Raw genomic sequence first — 17,150 nt, 5'->3', positions numbered from 1 at the left:
TATTTTGATTTACTGATGGGAAGTGTAGGCTTGAATCCTGCCTAGAAATCCAGCTGGTGCAAGAGGAGGGTGATTTTTGCCAGGTCCTCTCTCCCACAGGATATCTCTGATTCACTCCGCAACTATTTCTGAGCTGGCTTTTGTGCTGTCTTCTGCAGTCCCTTTAAGCTTTAAAGGGACTGCAGAAGACAGCCCAAAACAGCTGCATGGTGGGAACACTACCCTGCCATGCAGCTGTTTTTCCTGCTATTTTGTAGTCCTTCAAAAAGCTTTAAAGGGACTGCACAAGATAGCCCAAATCAGCAGAAGCGCAACTGTTTTTCAGTCTGTCTTCTGCAGATGTTTTAGGGTTTAAAGGAACTGCACAAGACAGCCTGAAACAGCTGAGCGATGGGGAGCACCTCTCTGCTGCTCAGCTGTTTTTACAGCTTCCACGGGGAACAGAGAGCAGGGGTTTAAAGGGACCTGAAGTGTCTTTCAACCCCTTGCTTTCTGTTCCATCTATGAACCACCACAAATTGCACAAGTTGTTTTAGAAGTTTGTGGTAGAGCCATCACAAACTTCTGTTCCTGAACCAGAAACAGGACAAAGTCAGTAACAAATTTTGCTTCATGGTTTGGTTCATGCCCATCCCTAGCAATCACCTCTTGTAGCTTCCTGGCCATAGAAACTGTGGAATTTGGAGGATGTCCTCCTGTCCAAGACAGAAGACCAAAGGAAATAAAAAAGCAGGTAAACCATGATTTGCCACTTACATCTGGTAGACACAATCAGAGTTAGTTAATCAGACTGTTTTCTGTGGTGCATAGGTATGTCTGAATCCAGTCTTAGGCTTAGTGTAATGGGAAAAAGCATTCCTTAAACACTCAGTAATATATTTGTTCTTAAATTGCAGGCAGTGGCTTCCACGAGACAAAGTTGTCCCCCTTGGAGTAGATGACACAGTGGATAAACTGAAGATGATGGAAGGACGAAAAACCAGCATCCGCAAATCTGTCCAGGTGGCTTTTGACCGGGCCATGATCCATATGAGTAGAGTCCGGGGAGACCATCCTTTTGTCACGCCAAATTATCTGTAGGGACTACAAGAATCTGCTCTGCCATCCCTTTTCACCCCAATAATATTATCTACGTCCATAGGAACTGTGGCGGATGTGCACTGATTGATAGGATCAGTAGGATTCTTCCGTGCTGTGGATTTTTGGAGGGGTGTTCATAGGAGAGAGGCACTATTCCTAGCTGTAGGGAAAGCTCCTGTAAAGTCCCTGATATGTGCCAAATGTCTGTCTGGTTTCTTTTTGAATACGTCTTAATGAAGAACCAGCAGGAGAGGAAGTGAAGGAACAGTCTGACCAGCAAGAGGATGTCAGGAACAGCTGCACTGTAATGCCTTGACCCTGGCAGAATCTTAGATCAGGTTATATGAGAAGGGAAAGCTGAACTCATTTGCTGGCTGGAACTGAAGCCCTCCCAGGCCTCTTGGGTTTTCAGTCCTGAAGCGAGTCCTGAAGAATTTTCGGGAGTCTGCCAGCAGTGTGAACAGCCCCAACGTGGAAGACATATGAGTGCCAAATTTACAGTAATATGCATCATACTTTTCACGTCATTTTTAAAGCGCTCATTTGCCTCACTGAATCTATACATGCATAGCCTAGTCTTTCAAATCTTATGCCTAAAAGAAATACAAAGAAAACATTTTGGTTGAGTTCCCCCTTTCTCTCATGCACATTTAAATGTGGAGAAGAAATCTCTATTAGAATGTTTTGTGTGATTAAGTTTATGAAGTTGGGTTTTTTTACATTTCAGTTCAGTAATTCAGGAGCTTCAACTTCTGATAAATAGATTATTAAAACTGGGCAAAACAGTGTTTTAAAACATCCCTCACATAGCATCTAATTTCTTGCAACAACTTTGTTGTATAGTTAGCAGTTGAGGAAAAGATAGATTGTATCCATAGCCCAAGCTCAAAGGTGCTACTTATAGATCTCTTGAGTAGTGGCTGCCCCATGCACATAACTGTCTCTCGGATGCATAAATCTTGATGGTTGCTGGGTGCATGTTCAGCCTCTTGTCCATGCAGAGATGATAATACATTTCTCATAGAGGGATTGGGGGTCTATTGCACACCTCGCTGCATGTGCAAAACTTTCTCTAGATCTGAATGATGCAGTCCCTGCTTGCCATGAGTGCCATATGTACAGTGAAGTGTGCAACTTTGGGTAGAGGTATCTGTATCAAACCACAATTCCTCTTTCCCCCAAAAAATCTCTGCCATCTTGTTTTGTGATAATCAGGGTGTTCTCTGTCTCCTTGCTCACATGAATATGTTACAGTTTCCTACTTCACTTTCCCATAAGTGCTTCACTTTCCACTTCCCTGCTCTTTGAGCCTCCATTATAGAGATTCGTTAGAAGCAGAGCACAGCTCCTCAAAGAATACTATTTTTAAAAAACAGGGAGTGCAGAAGACTGCAAACTGACAAAGTATTTCATGTTTGAATTCTGATGTACCTTAGATTTTTTTTCATTTTAAGCATTATGAACCAAAGGTGCAGAGCAAGATTGTCATTTGAATAAATCATCATTTTTCTTTTAAATTCATTTTTAAAAATTTATGTTTCATACTAAAAAGATTGTGGAACAAAAGATTAATAATAGGGGGCGGGGAATCACTGCCAGTTCTATGTGGTCAGCTTTTTAAAAAAAGTACCACATCTTATATATTGGGATACATCTTATATACAACCACACTTTATGGAAAATATCTGTAACATATAAAGATGGGGAATAGGAATCTTTTTTTAAAAGTCAATAATGCCTAAAGAGTGTGGCTGCAGAAGGAACTTATGTACATAGTTGTAAAATACAGTTCTAAATTATTCCGGCCGATTGTTACCATTCTTAAAGTTCTCAGTTATGTTGCTGGGTCTTTTGTATGCACACAGTGTAATTAATTTAAAGCAACATACACTTTTCCCAGGTTGTAGCTCAGCTGTGGACTTGTGACCTGTGTATAACTGTTTTAAGATTTTGCATTTGACTTTTATTTCATGTTTTTAAAACTGCATTTTAAGGATTTGAATTGGCTAATTATCCTGCTGTTGCTATGGGACCTAAACATGACTTGTCAATCTGCTGTAAAGCACAGATGGCTCTATTTATTGTAGAAAGTGAATTTATTTGCTTTCTAGAACTGTTTATATCAGATGGTATAAGAGGTAATAAAATTCTATGCTTGTAAAGAAAAAAATGCTAATTTTACCTACTATAATCTGACTGTCTGAAACTATATTTTCTCTCTGAGAAATAAATGTTCTAATGTAAAACACTGAACTGGTCTTAACCTGGGAAGATCCTCTGTTTGATATTTGGACTGTGAAACATAAGTTAAACATTTTTAAAAATCCCACGGTGATTTAGCAGTTTTCATAAATCTCCTTTCCTGGATTCCTGTCTGAACTGGAAGTTGTTCTTTAATCTTATTTGAATTTCAGACATGGCAAAGTGGAGAAAGTTTGGCAGGAAGAAAAAAGTGGGACTTCTCAGAACTTATGAACAGGATGGGAAAATTTAAAGATGATGGACCCTAGAAAAACCTTCAAGCTGAAACTGACTTCTCAATGTTTGTTGTATTTTTAAAGACTGTTCAGGTTTCATGTGATACAGCTGAACATGAACATCCAAGAGACCACTCTAGATGTTGAACTTTAGATAAGGGTAAGCATATTATATAGATAGATAGATGAGAGAGAGAGAGAGATTCTGCGTAATAGTTCCTAGAAGTCTTTTTCCAGCACATTGAGAATTCTTTTAATTGAATTACAAATTGGCAGTCGTGTGACTGTTCTCACCCATGTTCAATGTAGCAAGGTTCCACTCAAGACTCATACTCAGCATACCATATGGGGGTCTGTTCCACTTAAGACTTATGCTCAACATAACATATAAATTGTATGAACTGATGTGCCAAGCTAGGTTTAGGACATTTTATTTTCCTCTTCCAGAATGGAATGATACTAGTATTGTGATAGTTACACTCATCAAGGGTAGCCAAACTGCCCTCCTTGTCAACTTTTCTTGGGATGCTGCTGAATTTGAAAAGAGCCATGGCAGCTAAAATCTTGGTCAACTGTGGATCCTAGCCAAGCCCAACACCATCACAGTGTACCTTCCCGGGTCAGATTCTTGAGCCTCATCAACAGACCCTGAGGTATGAATTGCCTGTTCTTTTATTGGGAGGCAAGCATCATACTGACATAGGCAGAACACCATCTGTTCATCAGGGTGGAACATCTAATAGTATCTGTTAATGAAATTGCAGATCGACTCACTTAGGCTTCGGTTCTAGAGCTGATGTACTTTTAGATTTTTCCAACAACTGATTCTTCCTGCTTTGAGCACTGCTGAAGGATTTTATTTACAGCTCCTGAAACTACTAAGACAGGCTGAGAAGCAATGAGTCAGGCTATGGCTCAGTTGTAGAGCACCTGTTTTGCATGCAGAAGGACCTAGGCGCAGTCACCTAGCACCTCCAGTTAAAAGAATCAGGAAGCAGGTGATGTGAACACTCTCTGCCTGAAAGCCTGGATACCTGATGTCAGTCAGAGCAGACAGTATTGACTTTGATAGATGATGTACTTACCACCTCAACGGTTGCCTAAAAAAATTCATATCACAGTAACTAGTTAATTCTCCTTGATGCAGAAATCTTTTTGTCTTTTATGCTATAGACTAACTTGGCAGTTTTTCATGTTGGCAGTATCTTGGATGCCTAGTGAGAATGGACCCTTTCTACTGATGGAGCCACATCAATTCTTCCCCAGACTACTTTATTAGTTTATTTGCCCCATTCTGCTTGAAATAATTTAATTATCTCTTGAATTCTGCAAAGATTCAACACTCAGACAATCTGGATTCAGCAACAGTGGTGTTGCCAATAGAGCCAAAGACAAAACTACTGAGGCTAGAATCAGTTTCACTGACAGCTGTTATCTCCATGCCCTCACTTAGCTGGAGTTTGTAGATGACCTTCAAGCTCTGGATCTGCACTTTTTCCTCGGGGTGAATGATAAGGGAGAGAAGGCGGTCAGATAGACGGGAGTCTTCTCCAAAGAGAACCTCATGAAGGGACAGTTCATTGTATTGCCAGTTCACTGACTGGTAGTGAGGAGTCAGATGTCCCTCACTTAGCCGTTCCACTAACACCAGCATCGCGACAAGGAGGTTTCCAGGCTGGGAAGGTTGGAAGAAGTTCATAAATTCAGCACACACCTTAGAAAGGGACAGCATCAGGGTCAGCATCACAAGTCAACATCTTCATGCAGCTGCCAAAGTCCCCATAGCCATTGCTGAGCCCTGAAAGGCTTCAGGACAGAAGGAGTCACTACTGCCTGCACTGTTTCTCTGAGTGTTTGTAGCAGGATTTAGCCCCCTTGGGAGGACTGGGCACTATTTGACCTGCCCTGTCCACAATGCTGTTTGGCTCAATAGCAATCCCTCTTCCCCAGCACTAATCACATGGAGACTTTTCCCTTCTGAGGATTGCAATTCGCCTTGCTGCTCACTTGCAGGAGGAGGCCTGATCCTCCTGAGGAGATCTGCAACTACTAATGTTCTGCATACAGGGGTAAGTGGTGGCAGCTGCTTCTTGTTGCCTCAGGAATTATTCTGCTCTCTCCAGAGCACAGTGCTATGTCACTGCTGCAAGCAACTCCCCTCTCCCTTCTCTTTAAACAGGCAGAATGTAAAGTAGGCATTGCCAGTCGCTTGTTTACCAGTGTTCCTTTACAGGCAAATGGACCAGCAAGCAGCACCTGTCACTACCCAAAGGAATGGGGTAGAGAGCACCCTTGCTCCACCCCCCGTGCCGACTCTCATTGGCCTGCTACTCTTTCATACTTAGGCTGGTGGCTGCTGCTGCTGCTAGCAGCCATGCCCACTCTTCCATCAGGCAAGCTCTCAGGGGATATAAGGATCTGCTGGTACCCTGATTTGCCTGAATAAAGGAGGAGCCAAAGAACATTCATCAGGGAAAGAGCATCAGGCAGCACATTACCCAGCTCTTAAGAACATAAGAGAAACCATGTTGGATCAGGCCAATGGCACATCCAGTCCAACACTGTGTCACACAGTGGCCAAAAAACCCAGGTGCCATCAGAAGGTCCATCAGTGGGGCCAGGACACTAGTAGCCCTCCCACTGTTGCCCCCACCACACAAAGCACCAAGAATACAGAGCATCACTGCTCCAGACAAAGAGTTCCATCAATACTGATGGACCTCTGCTCCATATGTTTATCCAATCCCCTCTTGAAGCTGTCTATGCTTGTAGTCACCGCCACCTCCTGTGGCAGTTAATTCCATGTGTTAATCACCCTTTGGTGTAGTAGATAAAATACTTTTATTCGTTCTAGCCCAACTGCTCAGCAATTTCATTGAGTGTCCATGAGTTCTTGTATTGTGAGAAAGGGAGAAAATCACTTCTTTCTCTACCTTCTCTATCCCATGCATAATCTTGTAAACCTCTATCATGTCACCCCGCAGTCGACATTTCTCCAAGCTAAAGAGCCCCAAGCGTTTTAACCTTTCTTCATAGGGAAAGTGTTCCAACCCTTTAATCATTCTAGTTGCCCTTTTCTGCACTTTTTCCAATGCTTTTTTAAAGTGTGGTAACCAGAACTGTACCCAGTACTCCAAATGAGGCCGCACCATCAATTTATAAAGGGGCATTATGATACTGGCTGATTTTTTAATTCCCTTCCTAATCATTCCCAGCATAGCGTTGGCCTTTTCTATTGCAGTCACACACTGTCTCAACATTTCCAGTGAGTTATCTGCCATGACCCCAAGATCTCTCTCTTGGTCAGTCTCTGCCAGTTCACACCCCATAAACCTGTAATTATAGTTAGGATTTTTGGCTCCAATGCGTATTACTTTGCACTTGGCCATCTTGAACCGCATTTGCCATGTTGATGCCCACTCGCCCAGCCTTGACAGATCCTTTTGAAGTGCCTCACAATCCTCTCTGCTTCTTACCACCCTGAACAATTTAGTGTCATCCATAAACTTAGCCACTTCACTGCTTACGCCCAACTCCAAATCATTAATGAACAAGTGAAAAAGCATTAGACCCGGTACAGAGCCCTGCGGTACTGAGCTCCTCGCTCAACAGGGAGTCAGTCTGTGGCAGAATAAATGAGGTAGTCCATTGTCTGGCCAACAGAGAGTGACTGTACCTCAGTGGTAAAACATCTGCTTTGAATGCAGAAGGTCTCAGGTTCAGTTATTAGCATCACTAGTTTAAAAAAAGTGTCATATTTCAGGTTATGTGAAAGACATCTGCCTGAGTCACAAGATTACACTGATCTTGATAGACCAATGTGGCCTGTCTTGGTATAAAGCAGTTTCATATGTATGTGTTTGTTTTAGTGCAACTAGCCAGAGATCCCTGTCACTGGCAAGGACATACATTTGTATTTGTTGTTATTACTAAGCTTCCTTTGCTGCAGTGGATTTCTAAAATCTAGTCACCCTACTTCTTTGCCAGTTGCTGCTCTCCTGCCTATAGGTTTCCAATAGAGGCAGGATGGTAGTTCTTACCTGGCAGTTCATGATGTCATATAATAGATCTTCCTTCTGGGCTAGCATGCTAAGAAACCTTAGAACCTGCACCTAAAAAAGATAGCAGAAGATGAGAATATTCAGCACAACTGAATGTCTGTGCATGTGCTGTGGTTTCCAATAATGACCTCAAAGGCTGATAGTGCAGGAGATCTTGGCTGAGTGCAAGACAAAAGCCTTAATACCTGGGCCACAGGGCTCCCCAACTGTAGAATTTCCATCAAGGAAGGCATAAGCTTTTTCAGTAGCGGATGAGTTTCAGCTGGCAACTGCAGCCCATTCAGCAGCCTCAACCCAGCAATGTGCACATCATTATCCCAGAGGTTGGTAATTATTTCAAGAATTTGGGGGACTAATTCCTGCAAAACAAAGATGTATTTAACCATTACAAACCCAGTTCCTGAGTGGTGTGAATCACAGATGTCACTGCACACAGCAATCAAACTGGCACAGAATTTTGCTTCCTGAGAACCTCGATTGTCACATTTTCTCTTTGCTGGTTTCCAAGGCCAAATGCTCACATTACTTATTTTTACCCTTCAGTTTGGCACAGTGAGCATTTCTACTCGTAGCTTCATGCACATGTGAACTCTGATATGTATCACAGTTTTGAAAAAAGACAAGAATCTGAACACTCACCAAATAGGATAAATCTCAAACCTCACAATGTATGGGATACATTTAGAGAAGTTGTGCAAAAAAGAAAATGATCTCAATGAAGAGAAATTGTCCTCAGAGTCTGGCCTGGTTAACTGGGGTAGTGTCTTAAACAGATGCACAGTCTAAACCTAGTGCACAGGAGAAAATGGCTATGCAGGAGCTTCCCAGGGGACAGGTTTGGGATAACAAATAGATCAGTTCTCTCAAGAGGCAGCACTGAAATTTTTCTAAAATAAGTAAGAATAGGGAAAGAGAGGAAATCAATGAACAGCAGGTTTTAAACTGCAGCCATGGTTCCAAAGTTGGAAAAGTAGTGCAGTCAAAAGATGGATACAAGTGGTGAGAGTGGATCTCCCTGCTTTCTCTCTTTTCTTAAAAAAAAAAAAAATAGTAAACCTGCAGTAAGTAGGCAATGTTTCCATTGGGCTGTTTCTCTGGACCTGCCTCAAACTGCCCCTAACGGCTTCCTTGACTCAGCCCCAAACTGCAGGCTGCCACTCCCTGGCTCCACTTGCAACCTGCTCTGTGTTCCTCTTCCCAGATTCCACCCAGCTGCTCATTTATTTATTTACTGCATCCCTAGTTAAAATCAAGGTCTAGGATGGGCTTGTCCCTCTCATGTATATAAAACAGATGCTTTGGGTTACACTACTAGTGGTCAAGTAGCATGGATTTTGCAGTCATAAAGCAAACTTCCTCATAGCTTCTAGGATCTGTCTCTGTACCTCCCTCACACAGCTTTTCTACCTTAGATTTGACCCCTAACCAAAATAGTCTAAATCTTACGGAAACTCCCAAGCTGTGAACAGAATGTACTATAGAGATTGAGCAACACATGGCAATTTTCTACCGTTTATCCCATATGGGCTTCCCTTCTCAGATAACAGAAATGGTTTTGTTCCATGAGATAACCAGACACCTACACCAACTGCAACTTGGTATATCTCATTTGTTTATTCCTTGTGTTATTAAAATACCTCCAAACTGGGCTCAAGATGTAATTATGTAAACCTTTGTAAAGGTTTTTCTATAGCAACCTTTTTTCCCTTTTGCATAATGAATATTTATTTTCTAATTGCTCAGCATGACCTGTATATATCCTCCCACATAGTAGTACTTTTGTTCTGGGAATGTTTTATTTTCTAGGAGCTCAGAGTGCAGTCTTTCACACCTGGGAAAAGGAAGTACTTCCCACATTTATTACTGATTTGAAATGCAATTTTGACCGAAAGAACATCCTAGGTTGATGTTGGCTATTTAGGACATAAGTAGTAGCACCCCCGTGGTGCAGAGTGGTAAAGCTGCAATACTGTAGTCCGAACTCTCTGCTTACGACCTGAATTCGATCCCGGTGGAAGCTGGGTTCAGGTAGCCGGCTCAAGGTGGACTCAGCCTTCCATCCTTCCGAGGTCGGTAACATGAGTACCCAGCTTGCTGGGGGTAAAGTGTCGATGACTGGGGAAGGCAATGGCAAACTACCCCGTAAAAAGTCTGCCGTGAAAATGTTGTGAAAGCAACGTCACCCCAGAGTCGGAAACAACTGGTGCTTGCACAGGGGACTTCCTTTTTTTTAGTGACCTTGCCTAACCCATGATGGTGCCATTTTGTGAACATTTTGTTTTGTGGGGGGTTTAAAAGAGATTATGTGGCAGCTACACATTCCCCCATTGTACAATACAGGTGTAGATTTTAACAAGAACAACTGCACTGAACTGTAGCAAGCATGACTTCTCTCTGCCCTGCCCCAATCTGAGCAAGCCTTTCCCCTCATCTAGTATGCATGGGCAGGAGACAGTGCTTTTGTCATAGAAGAGGCACTTGTGCGGCAGTGTGCATGTTTGCAAATGCACCTGTGACTTTTTTTTCTGTGAATGAACTCTGCCCTCTAGAGACGACAAATCCATTGTTTAGGATTGTACCCGCAACCGGGTGATTCTTTTTATTGTATTTTCTCTTTGATATGGCTGTTAACTGCCTCGTGAGCCTGGAAGGGGCGAGAAAAGAAATTTTCATGTTTTTTCCTTATGGACCAGCGGGGCAGGAGCCACACTATTGTGAGATATCATAGCAACTGCAATCAAATGTGCTGCCTCTCCTAACACTCCAAACAGATTTGATGTGAAAGATACCGTGACTAGGACCTTCAACTTCTATAAAAACTAATTAGCAGTGCCAGGAGGCAGACTGGGGAAGAGTCACTGGATGAAAGGGTGTAACGCTTAATCATTTCTTCCCATGTGTCTTCCAAATCCACCCCCCAAAACTTCAAATTAGTTCAGATGGGGAAAAAGACAGGCACGAGCACATTAATTCGTATCCCCACTCAGAGCAAATGATGACTGTAGAGAGGCACTTTAAACCAGACAGAAAGCATTGGAGGAAAGGGTTTGAAATAACTACATGCTACTATGAATCAGCTTTTTAAAAAAACCACCCTGGAGGATCCTAGTCAGGGATCCTTCATATCACATCTGTTTTGGCACCAAGGTTGAGTTCACACAAGCATTTTATCACTCAGTGCCTGCATGGTTTTCTGGAAAAACAATCACAAATCAAATCCCTTGTGTGAAGTATTCACACCCATTTACTATCACCTTAGCCCCAAACTTTTCAACAGAGTCAGTTCACACATTCAGGTGAAAGATGCCTTGTCCAATGGTAAAGAACCCAATCTAGAAGAAAGAATCACCTGAATACTGATTTTGAACTTCCTGATGCCAGAAAAGGCCTTGAGGGCATTTAGTGCCTGACTCTTGATACCCATGTCTTGATCATCCAGGAAAGAGGCCACAAGTGTGATGTCTTCGTAAGTACAGGCTATTGCCTGGAGAAGCAGAACACAGAAAGTTAGAAAGTGATGTGGCTGTAGTGAAACACCAGGTACAACCCCCCCCCCCACTTCATTTCCAAATAATACTTCAACATCTATCAGATCCGTCTTGATTCCACTAGTTTCAATGGTTCAATCACTTACTTCAGGGGTGGCCAACGGTAGCTCTCCAGATGTTTTTTGCCTACAACTCCCTTCAGCCCCAGCCAGCATGGCCAATGGCTGGGGCTGATGGGAGTTGTAAGCAAAAAAACATCTGGAGAGCTCCCGTTGGTTACCTCTGACTTACTTAATCTATAAAGTGGCTAACTTTGGTTGGACCAATCTTTATGTTTCTAGATTTCTTGAATTTAGGAGAGAGTCTGAAAATAATTTTAAATTAAAGTTCAGAAACCAATTTCATTATGAGAAAACTCTATATCATGATTTTATTCTAATTACTTTCTGTGGACTGACCTGGATAGCCCAGGCTAGCCTGATCTCATCAGATCTCAGAAGTTAAGCAAGGTTGGCCCTGGTTAATACTTGGATGGGAGACCACCAGGGAGGACATCCTGGGTCACTATACAGAGCCAGGTAATGGCAAACCAGCTGTGAATGTCTCCTGCCTTGAAAATCCTATGGCAGACTGTAGCCACGGGTGGGGGGGTGGGCTGTGGGGCCCTGCCCCTGACTTCCTGTCAGGGTGCCCCTACTCAGGGCCCCCAACCTTTCCTCCCTCCCACCCTGCCACCTCCTCCAGAGGGGCTATGGGGGCAAAAGCTAAGAAGGTGTGGGCTGCCCCCTCCCTCCTGGATGATTTAAATCATGTGGGAAAGCACCAGGAGCAGGCACCAGCCTCCTGAACAGTTTAAAGTCCCACCAATCAGCTGGTCAATGGGTCCTTTCAATGGCACAGGAAAGGCAACGGCTGCTCCTGGGTGCCCTCCCACACCATTTAAATCCCCCTTGAGGATGGGGTGGCTCCCACCCCCTTAGCTTTCACTCCCCTGGCTCCTCAGGAGGAGGAGGCAGTGGGAGAGGGAGGACTGTTTAAATTGTGCAGGAGGGTGCTAAGGAGCAGCTGGCAGCCTCCCATGGTGGGGCGGGATCGCTAAGTGCCTACAACTTTTGTTCATGCCCCCTGAGGTCAGAAATTCTGTCTACGAAGCTGTTCTATGGGGTTGCCAATTGTCAACTGTGACTTCATGGGATTTTCCTTGTCCACAAGGAGTGGACAAGAAAATTACCAATTAAACAATATCTTCTAGCTGTTCAGACATTAATCTATATATTTTTTCCTTTATTATAAACAGTTACACATTTGCTTCAGTGGTGTTCACATTTCACTTTGCAGCAATTTTCTGCAATGCATCACTCATGCTAGCAGTCCCATGCTTTTGAAATATGAGCCTGCCAAATATGTGAAAAGCAGGCTGGAGGTGAGATTTAAAGCACAAAAGGAGCATGCAGTGAGAGGGTGCTGAATCCTTCCCATTCCCACCACAGCTCTCTGATTTCCATTCCCCAGGGGACATTCCTTCCCCCAGTGACTGCAACTGGAATAAAAGTTGCTGAGAACAGGGTTGTGAGAGGAATAGAAGCAAAAATTGGGAGGGTGCTGGAACAGCTGCCAATCACAGCAGACAATAGTGGCCTTGACTGATTAATGGTCTTAATCAATGTAAGATTGCTTCATGTGTTTATTGGCAGACTTGTATTTAAAGACACAGGCTTGATGTTATCCTGTGCATCTGGAACCTGTGGAACAAGCATTAAAGATCCAGGGGCTGACTCCAACTACCTTACCCATGCCTTTCTTGCTTTTCTAGTCTATGCCATGCATGCTGCAATTCTGAATTCTCACCTCTGTGTCCAGTAGGTAAACACACCGTGTGATGCCATGGAGAATCATTTTCTTGGCAAACACATCTAGTCTTGGATTGAGGGAAAGCAGGAGTCCCCTGAGCTCTCCAGAGTCCCTCACAGGCATATTTGGAGTCTGGTGCTCTACAGCAAGTCCTGGCAACAAAAGCAAGAAGGAAAGGAAAGGAAAGGAAAGGAGCATTGAAAGTGGCAGGAGGTAAAAAGAGAGATGGCTGTGGACTTTAAACTGGCAATGAATAGAACAGGTATTGGACTAAATAAAATGCCCAGTGTGTTCTGATAAGACAGTAATTTAACATATTCTCCTCTTTCAACAAATTGTTCTCTTGGCATTGTGGCTCTTAAAAGAAATACAAAGTCAGCTGCAAGATCATCCACTTGGGGATATCTGATATTTAACTCATAGCCATTCACCATTCACATTTCATTAAGCAGATTGCCTCTCTGCAGAGATATATACAAAACTAAGGCAGCCTTTGAACACCGAGTAGGAATTGGAAGACAATAATGCAGACCCTGAAAGAAGTCACTTGACAAGCCTAGGGGCAGAGACAGATTCAGCATTTCATTAACGCAAATATTACGAGGAAGAACAAGGGCATCCCTTGGTTGCATTTTCAGAGTTCCATAGAACTGAGAATGTGAGAAACTCGAACAAATTGTGTTGGAAAAAGGTGTAGCCCCTCCAGCCTGAGCAGAATCAATTTTTGTAAGCTGTTGGGAAGCCTATCTTATGGCAGATTCACAGAACATAGCTTCATGCAGCACACAACACAGCTTCATGTCAGAGGCACATAATATATATATATTATTCCTATGTGGTCATTTAGGGGCATATCCAGGTCAGATGTTGGTGCTGAAAAGCCAAACTGATACAGCTTGAAATCTGCCACATGGATGCACTTCCTTCTGAATAGGTTCTTGCACAGACACAACCAATTATAGAATATAGGAAAATGTTGTGAAAATGCTTCACCATCTTACTGTATCCCTTCTTACTCACTGGCTAAGGGAAGTGGCTCTGGGTTGTAGGGTGGGCTCTTGATCCCTGCCATGACTGTTTTAGCCACTAGGTAGACAGCGCCAGCTGCTGTAGCCACAGTTACCACATTTTTTGTGGTTATCACGTCTGAAACCTTCATCTGCTTGCCTTAAACTTCAAGGGATCCAGATCAAGAAGTCCCATGGGTGGAAACACTGGACTGGTCACTACATGGTTTGTGACATCACCAGATTCCATCATGACATCTGAAGCACACAATGACAGACCTCTGCTATTTTTTTCTCTGTGAGGCAGATTTTCCTGCCAAAATTCTTTTTAGTTCCCTGCTGTAACGGAGCAGCTCCCAGTAGCATGTCTGGATTCCACTAGTTTCAATGGTTCAATCACTTACTTCAGGGGTGGCCAACGGTAGCTCTTCAGATTCTTTTTGCTTACAACTCCTATCAGCCCCAGCCATTGGCCATGCTGGCTGGGGCTGAAGGGAGTTGTAGGCAAAAAACATCTGGAGAGCTACCGTTGGCCACCCCTGAAGTAAGTGATTGAACCATTGAAACTGTTGAAAAGCTTGGGGCTAAGGTGATAGTGAATGGGTGTGAATACTTCACACAAGGGATTTGATTTGTGATTGTTTTTCCAGAAAACCATGCAGGCACTGAGTGATAAAATGCTTGTGTGAACTCAACCTTGGTGCCAAAACAGATGTGATATGAAGGATCCCTGACTAGGATCCTCCAGGGTGGTTTTTTTAAAAAGCTGATTCATAGTAGCATGTAGTTATTTCAAACCCTTTCCTCCAATGCTTTCTGTCTGGTTTAAAGTGCCTCTCTACAGTCATCATTTGCTCTGAGTGGGGATACGAATTAATGTGCTCGTGCCTGTCTTTTTCCCCATCTGAACTAATTTGAAGTTTTGGGGGGTGGATTTGGAAGACACATGGGAAGAAATAATTAAGCGTTACACCCTTTCATCCAGTGACTCTTCCCCAGTCTGCCTCCTGGCACTGCTAATTAGTTTTTATAGAAGTTGAAGGTCCTAGTCACGGTATCTTTCACATCAAATCTGTTTGGAGTGTTAGGAGAGGCACCACATTTGATTGCAGTTGCTATGATATCTCACAATAGTGTGGCTCCTGCCCCGCTGGTCCATAAGGAAAAAACATGAAAATTTCTTTTCTCGCCCCTTCCAGGCTCACGAGGCAGTTAACAGCCATATCAAAGAGAAAATACAATTAAAAGAATCACCCGGTTGCGGGTACAATCCTAAACAATGGATTTGTCGTCTCTAGAGGGCAGAGTTCATTCACAGAAAAAAAAGTCACAGGTGCATTTGCAAACATGCACACTGCCGCACAAGTGCCTCTTCTATGACAAAAGCACTGTCTCCTGCCCATGCATACTAGATGAGGGGAAAGGCTTGCTCAGATTGGGGCAGGGCAGAGAGAAGTCATGCTTGCTACAGTTCAGTGCAGTTGTTCTTGTTAAAATCTACACCTGTATTGTACAATGGGGGAATGTGCAGCTGCCACATAATCTCTTTTAAACCCCCCACAAAACAAAATGTTCACAAAATGGCACCATCATGGGTTAGGCAAGGTCACTAAAAAAAAGGAAGTCCCCTGTGCAAGCACCAGTTGTTTCCGACTCTGGGGTGACGTTGCTTTCACAACATTTTCACGGCAGACTTTTTACGGGGTAGTTTGCCATTGCCTTCCCCAGTCATCGACACTTTACCCCCAGCAAGCTGGGTACTCATGTTACCGACCTCGGAAGGATGGAAGGCTGAGTCCACCTTGAGCCGGCTACCTGAACCCAGCTTCCACCGGGATCGAATTCAGGTCGTAAGCAGAGAGTTCGGACTACAGTATTGCAGCTTTACCACTCTGCACCACGGGGGTGCTACTACTTATGTCCTAAATAGCCAACATCAACCTAGGATGTTCTTTCGGTCAAAATTGCATTTCAAATCAGTAATAAATGTGGGAAGTACTTCCTTTTCCCAGGTGTGAAAGACTGCACTCTGAGCTCCTAGAAAATAAAACATTCCCAGAACAAAAGTACTACTATGTGGGAGGATATATACAGGTCATGCTGAGCAATTAGAAAATAAATATTCATTATGCAAAAGGGAAAAAAGGTTGCTATAGAAAAACCTTTACAAAGGTTTACATAATTACATCTTGAGCCCAGTTTGGAGGTATTTTAATAACACAAGGAATAAACAAATGAGATATACCAAGTTGCAGTTGGTGTAGGTGTCTGGTTATCTCATGGAACAAAACCATTTCTGTTATCTGAGAAGGGAAGCCCATATGGGATAAACGGTAGAAAATTGCCATGTGTTGCTCAATCTCTATAGTACATTCTGTTCACAGCTTGGGAGTTTCCGTAAGATTTAGACTATTTTGGTTAGGGGTCAAATCTAAGGTAGAAAAGCTGTGTGAGGGAGGTACAGAGACAGATCCTAGAAGCTATGAGGAAGTTTGCTTTATGACTGCAAAATCCATGCTACTTGACCACTAGTAGTGTAACCCAAAGCATCTGTTTTATATACATGAGAGGGACAAGCCCATCCTAGACCTTGATTTTAACTAGGGATGCAGTAAATAAATAAATGAGCAGCTGGGTGGAATCTGGGAAGAGGAACACAGAGCAGGTTGCAAGTGGAGCCAGGGAGTGGCAGCCTGCAGTTTGGGGCTGAGTCAAGGAAGCCGTTAGGGGCAGTTTGAGGCAGGTCCAGAGAAACAGCCCAATGGAAACATTGCCTACTTACTGCAGGTTTACTATTTTTTTTTTTTTTTAAGAAAAGAGAGAAAGCAGGGAGATCCACTCTCACCACTTGTATCCATCTTTTGACTGCACTACTTTTCCAACTTTGGAACCATGGCTGCAGTTTAAAACCTGCTGTTCATTGATTTCCTCTCTTTCCCTATTCTTACTTATTTTAGAAAAATTTCAGTGCTGCCTCTTGAGAGAACTGATCTATTTGTTATCCCAAACCTGTCCCCTGGGAAGCTCCTGCATAGCCGTTTTCCCCTGTGCACTAGGTTTAGACTGTGCATCTGTTTAAGACACTACCCCAGTTAACCAGGCCAGACTCTGAGGACAATTTCTCTTCATTGAGATCATTTTCTTTTTTGCACAGCTTCTCTAAATGTATCCCATACATTGTGAGGT

General features: G+C 43.2%; 2 protein-coding genes across 6 annotated transcripts in view; one reads left to right on the top strand and one right to left on the bottom strand.

Annotated features, from left to right (window-relative positions):
* The window catches only part of BRPF3 (bromodomain and PHD finger containing 3), a 49,598-nt gene extending 46,270 nt beyond the window's left edge, over positions 1 to 3,328 (top strand). For all 5 annotated transcript variants that reach the window (XM_060231537.1, XM_060231536.1, XM_060231534.1 and 2 more), the window contains one exon: positions 897 to 3,328. In XM_060231537.1, the coding sequence (XP_060087520.1) occupies positions 897 to 1,080 (184 nt within the window). In that variant the 3' untranslated portion in view covers positions 1,081 to 3,328. The remainder of the gene's footprint in view (positions 1 to 896) is intronic.
* Positions 3,329 to 4,859: 1,531 nt separating this feature from the next.
* LOC132567609 (armadillo repeat-containing protein 12-like) lies at positions 4,860 to 14,126 on the bottom strand. The gene is made up of 6 exons (XM_060233288.1): positions 13,978 to 14,126; positions 12,955 to 13,109; positions 10,968 to 11,102; positions 7,804 to 7,977; positions 7,598 to 7,669; positions 4,860 to 5,271 (listed from the first exon to the last, which is right to left on the bottom strand). Exons 1-6 carry the CDS (start codon positions 14,114 to 14,116, stop codon positions 4,894 to 4,896), a joined length of 1,053 nt encoding a protein of 350 aa, XP_060089271.1. The 5' UTR covers positions 14,117 to 14,126; the 3' UTR covers positions 4,860 to 4,893.
* Positions 14,127 to 17,150: the final 3,024 nt, after the last annotated feature.

The sequence above is a fragment of the Heteronotia binoei genome, chromosome 2 (assembly GCF_032191835.1).
Source record: "Heteronotia binoei isolate CCM8104 ecotype False Entrance Well chromosome 2, APGP_CSIRO_Hbin_v1, whole genome shotgun sequence".
Taxonomy (NCBI): domain Eukaryota; kingdom Metazoa; phylum Chordata; class Lepidosauria; order Squamata; family Gekkonidae; genus Heteronotia; species Heteronotia binoei.
The sequence above is the reverse complement of the archived record's forward strand: the minus strand, read 5'-3'. Positions and strand labels throughout refer to the sequence as shown.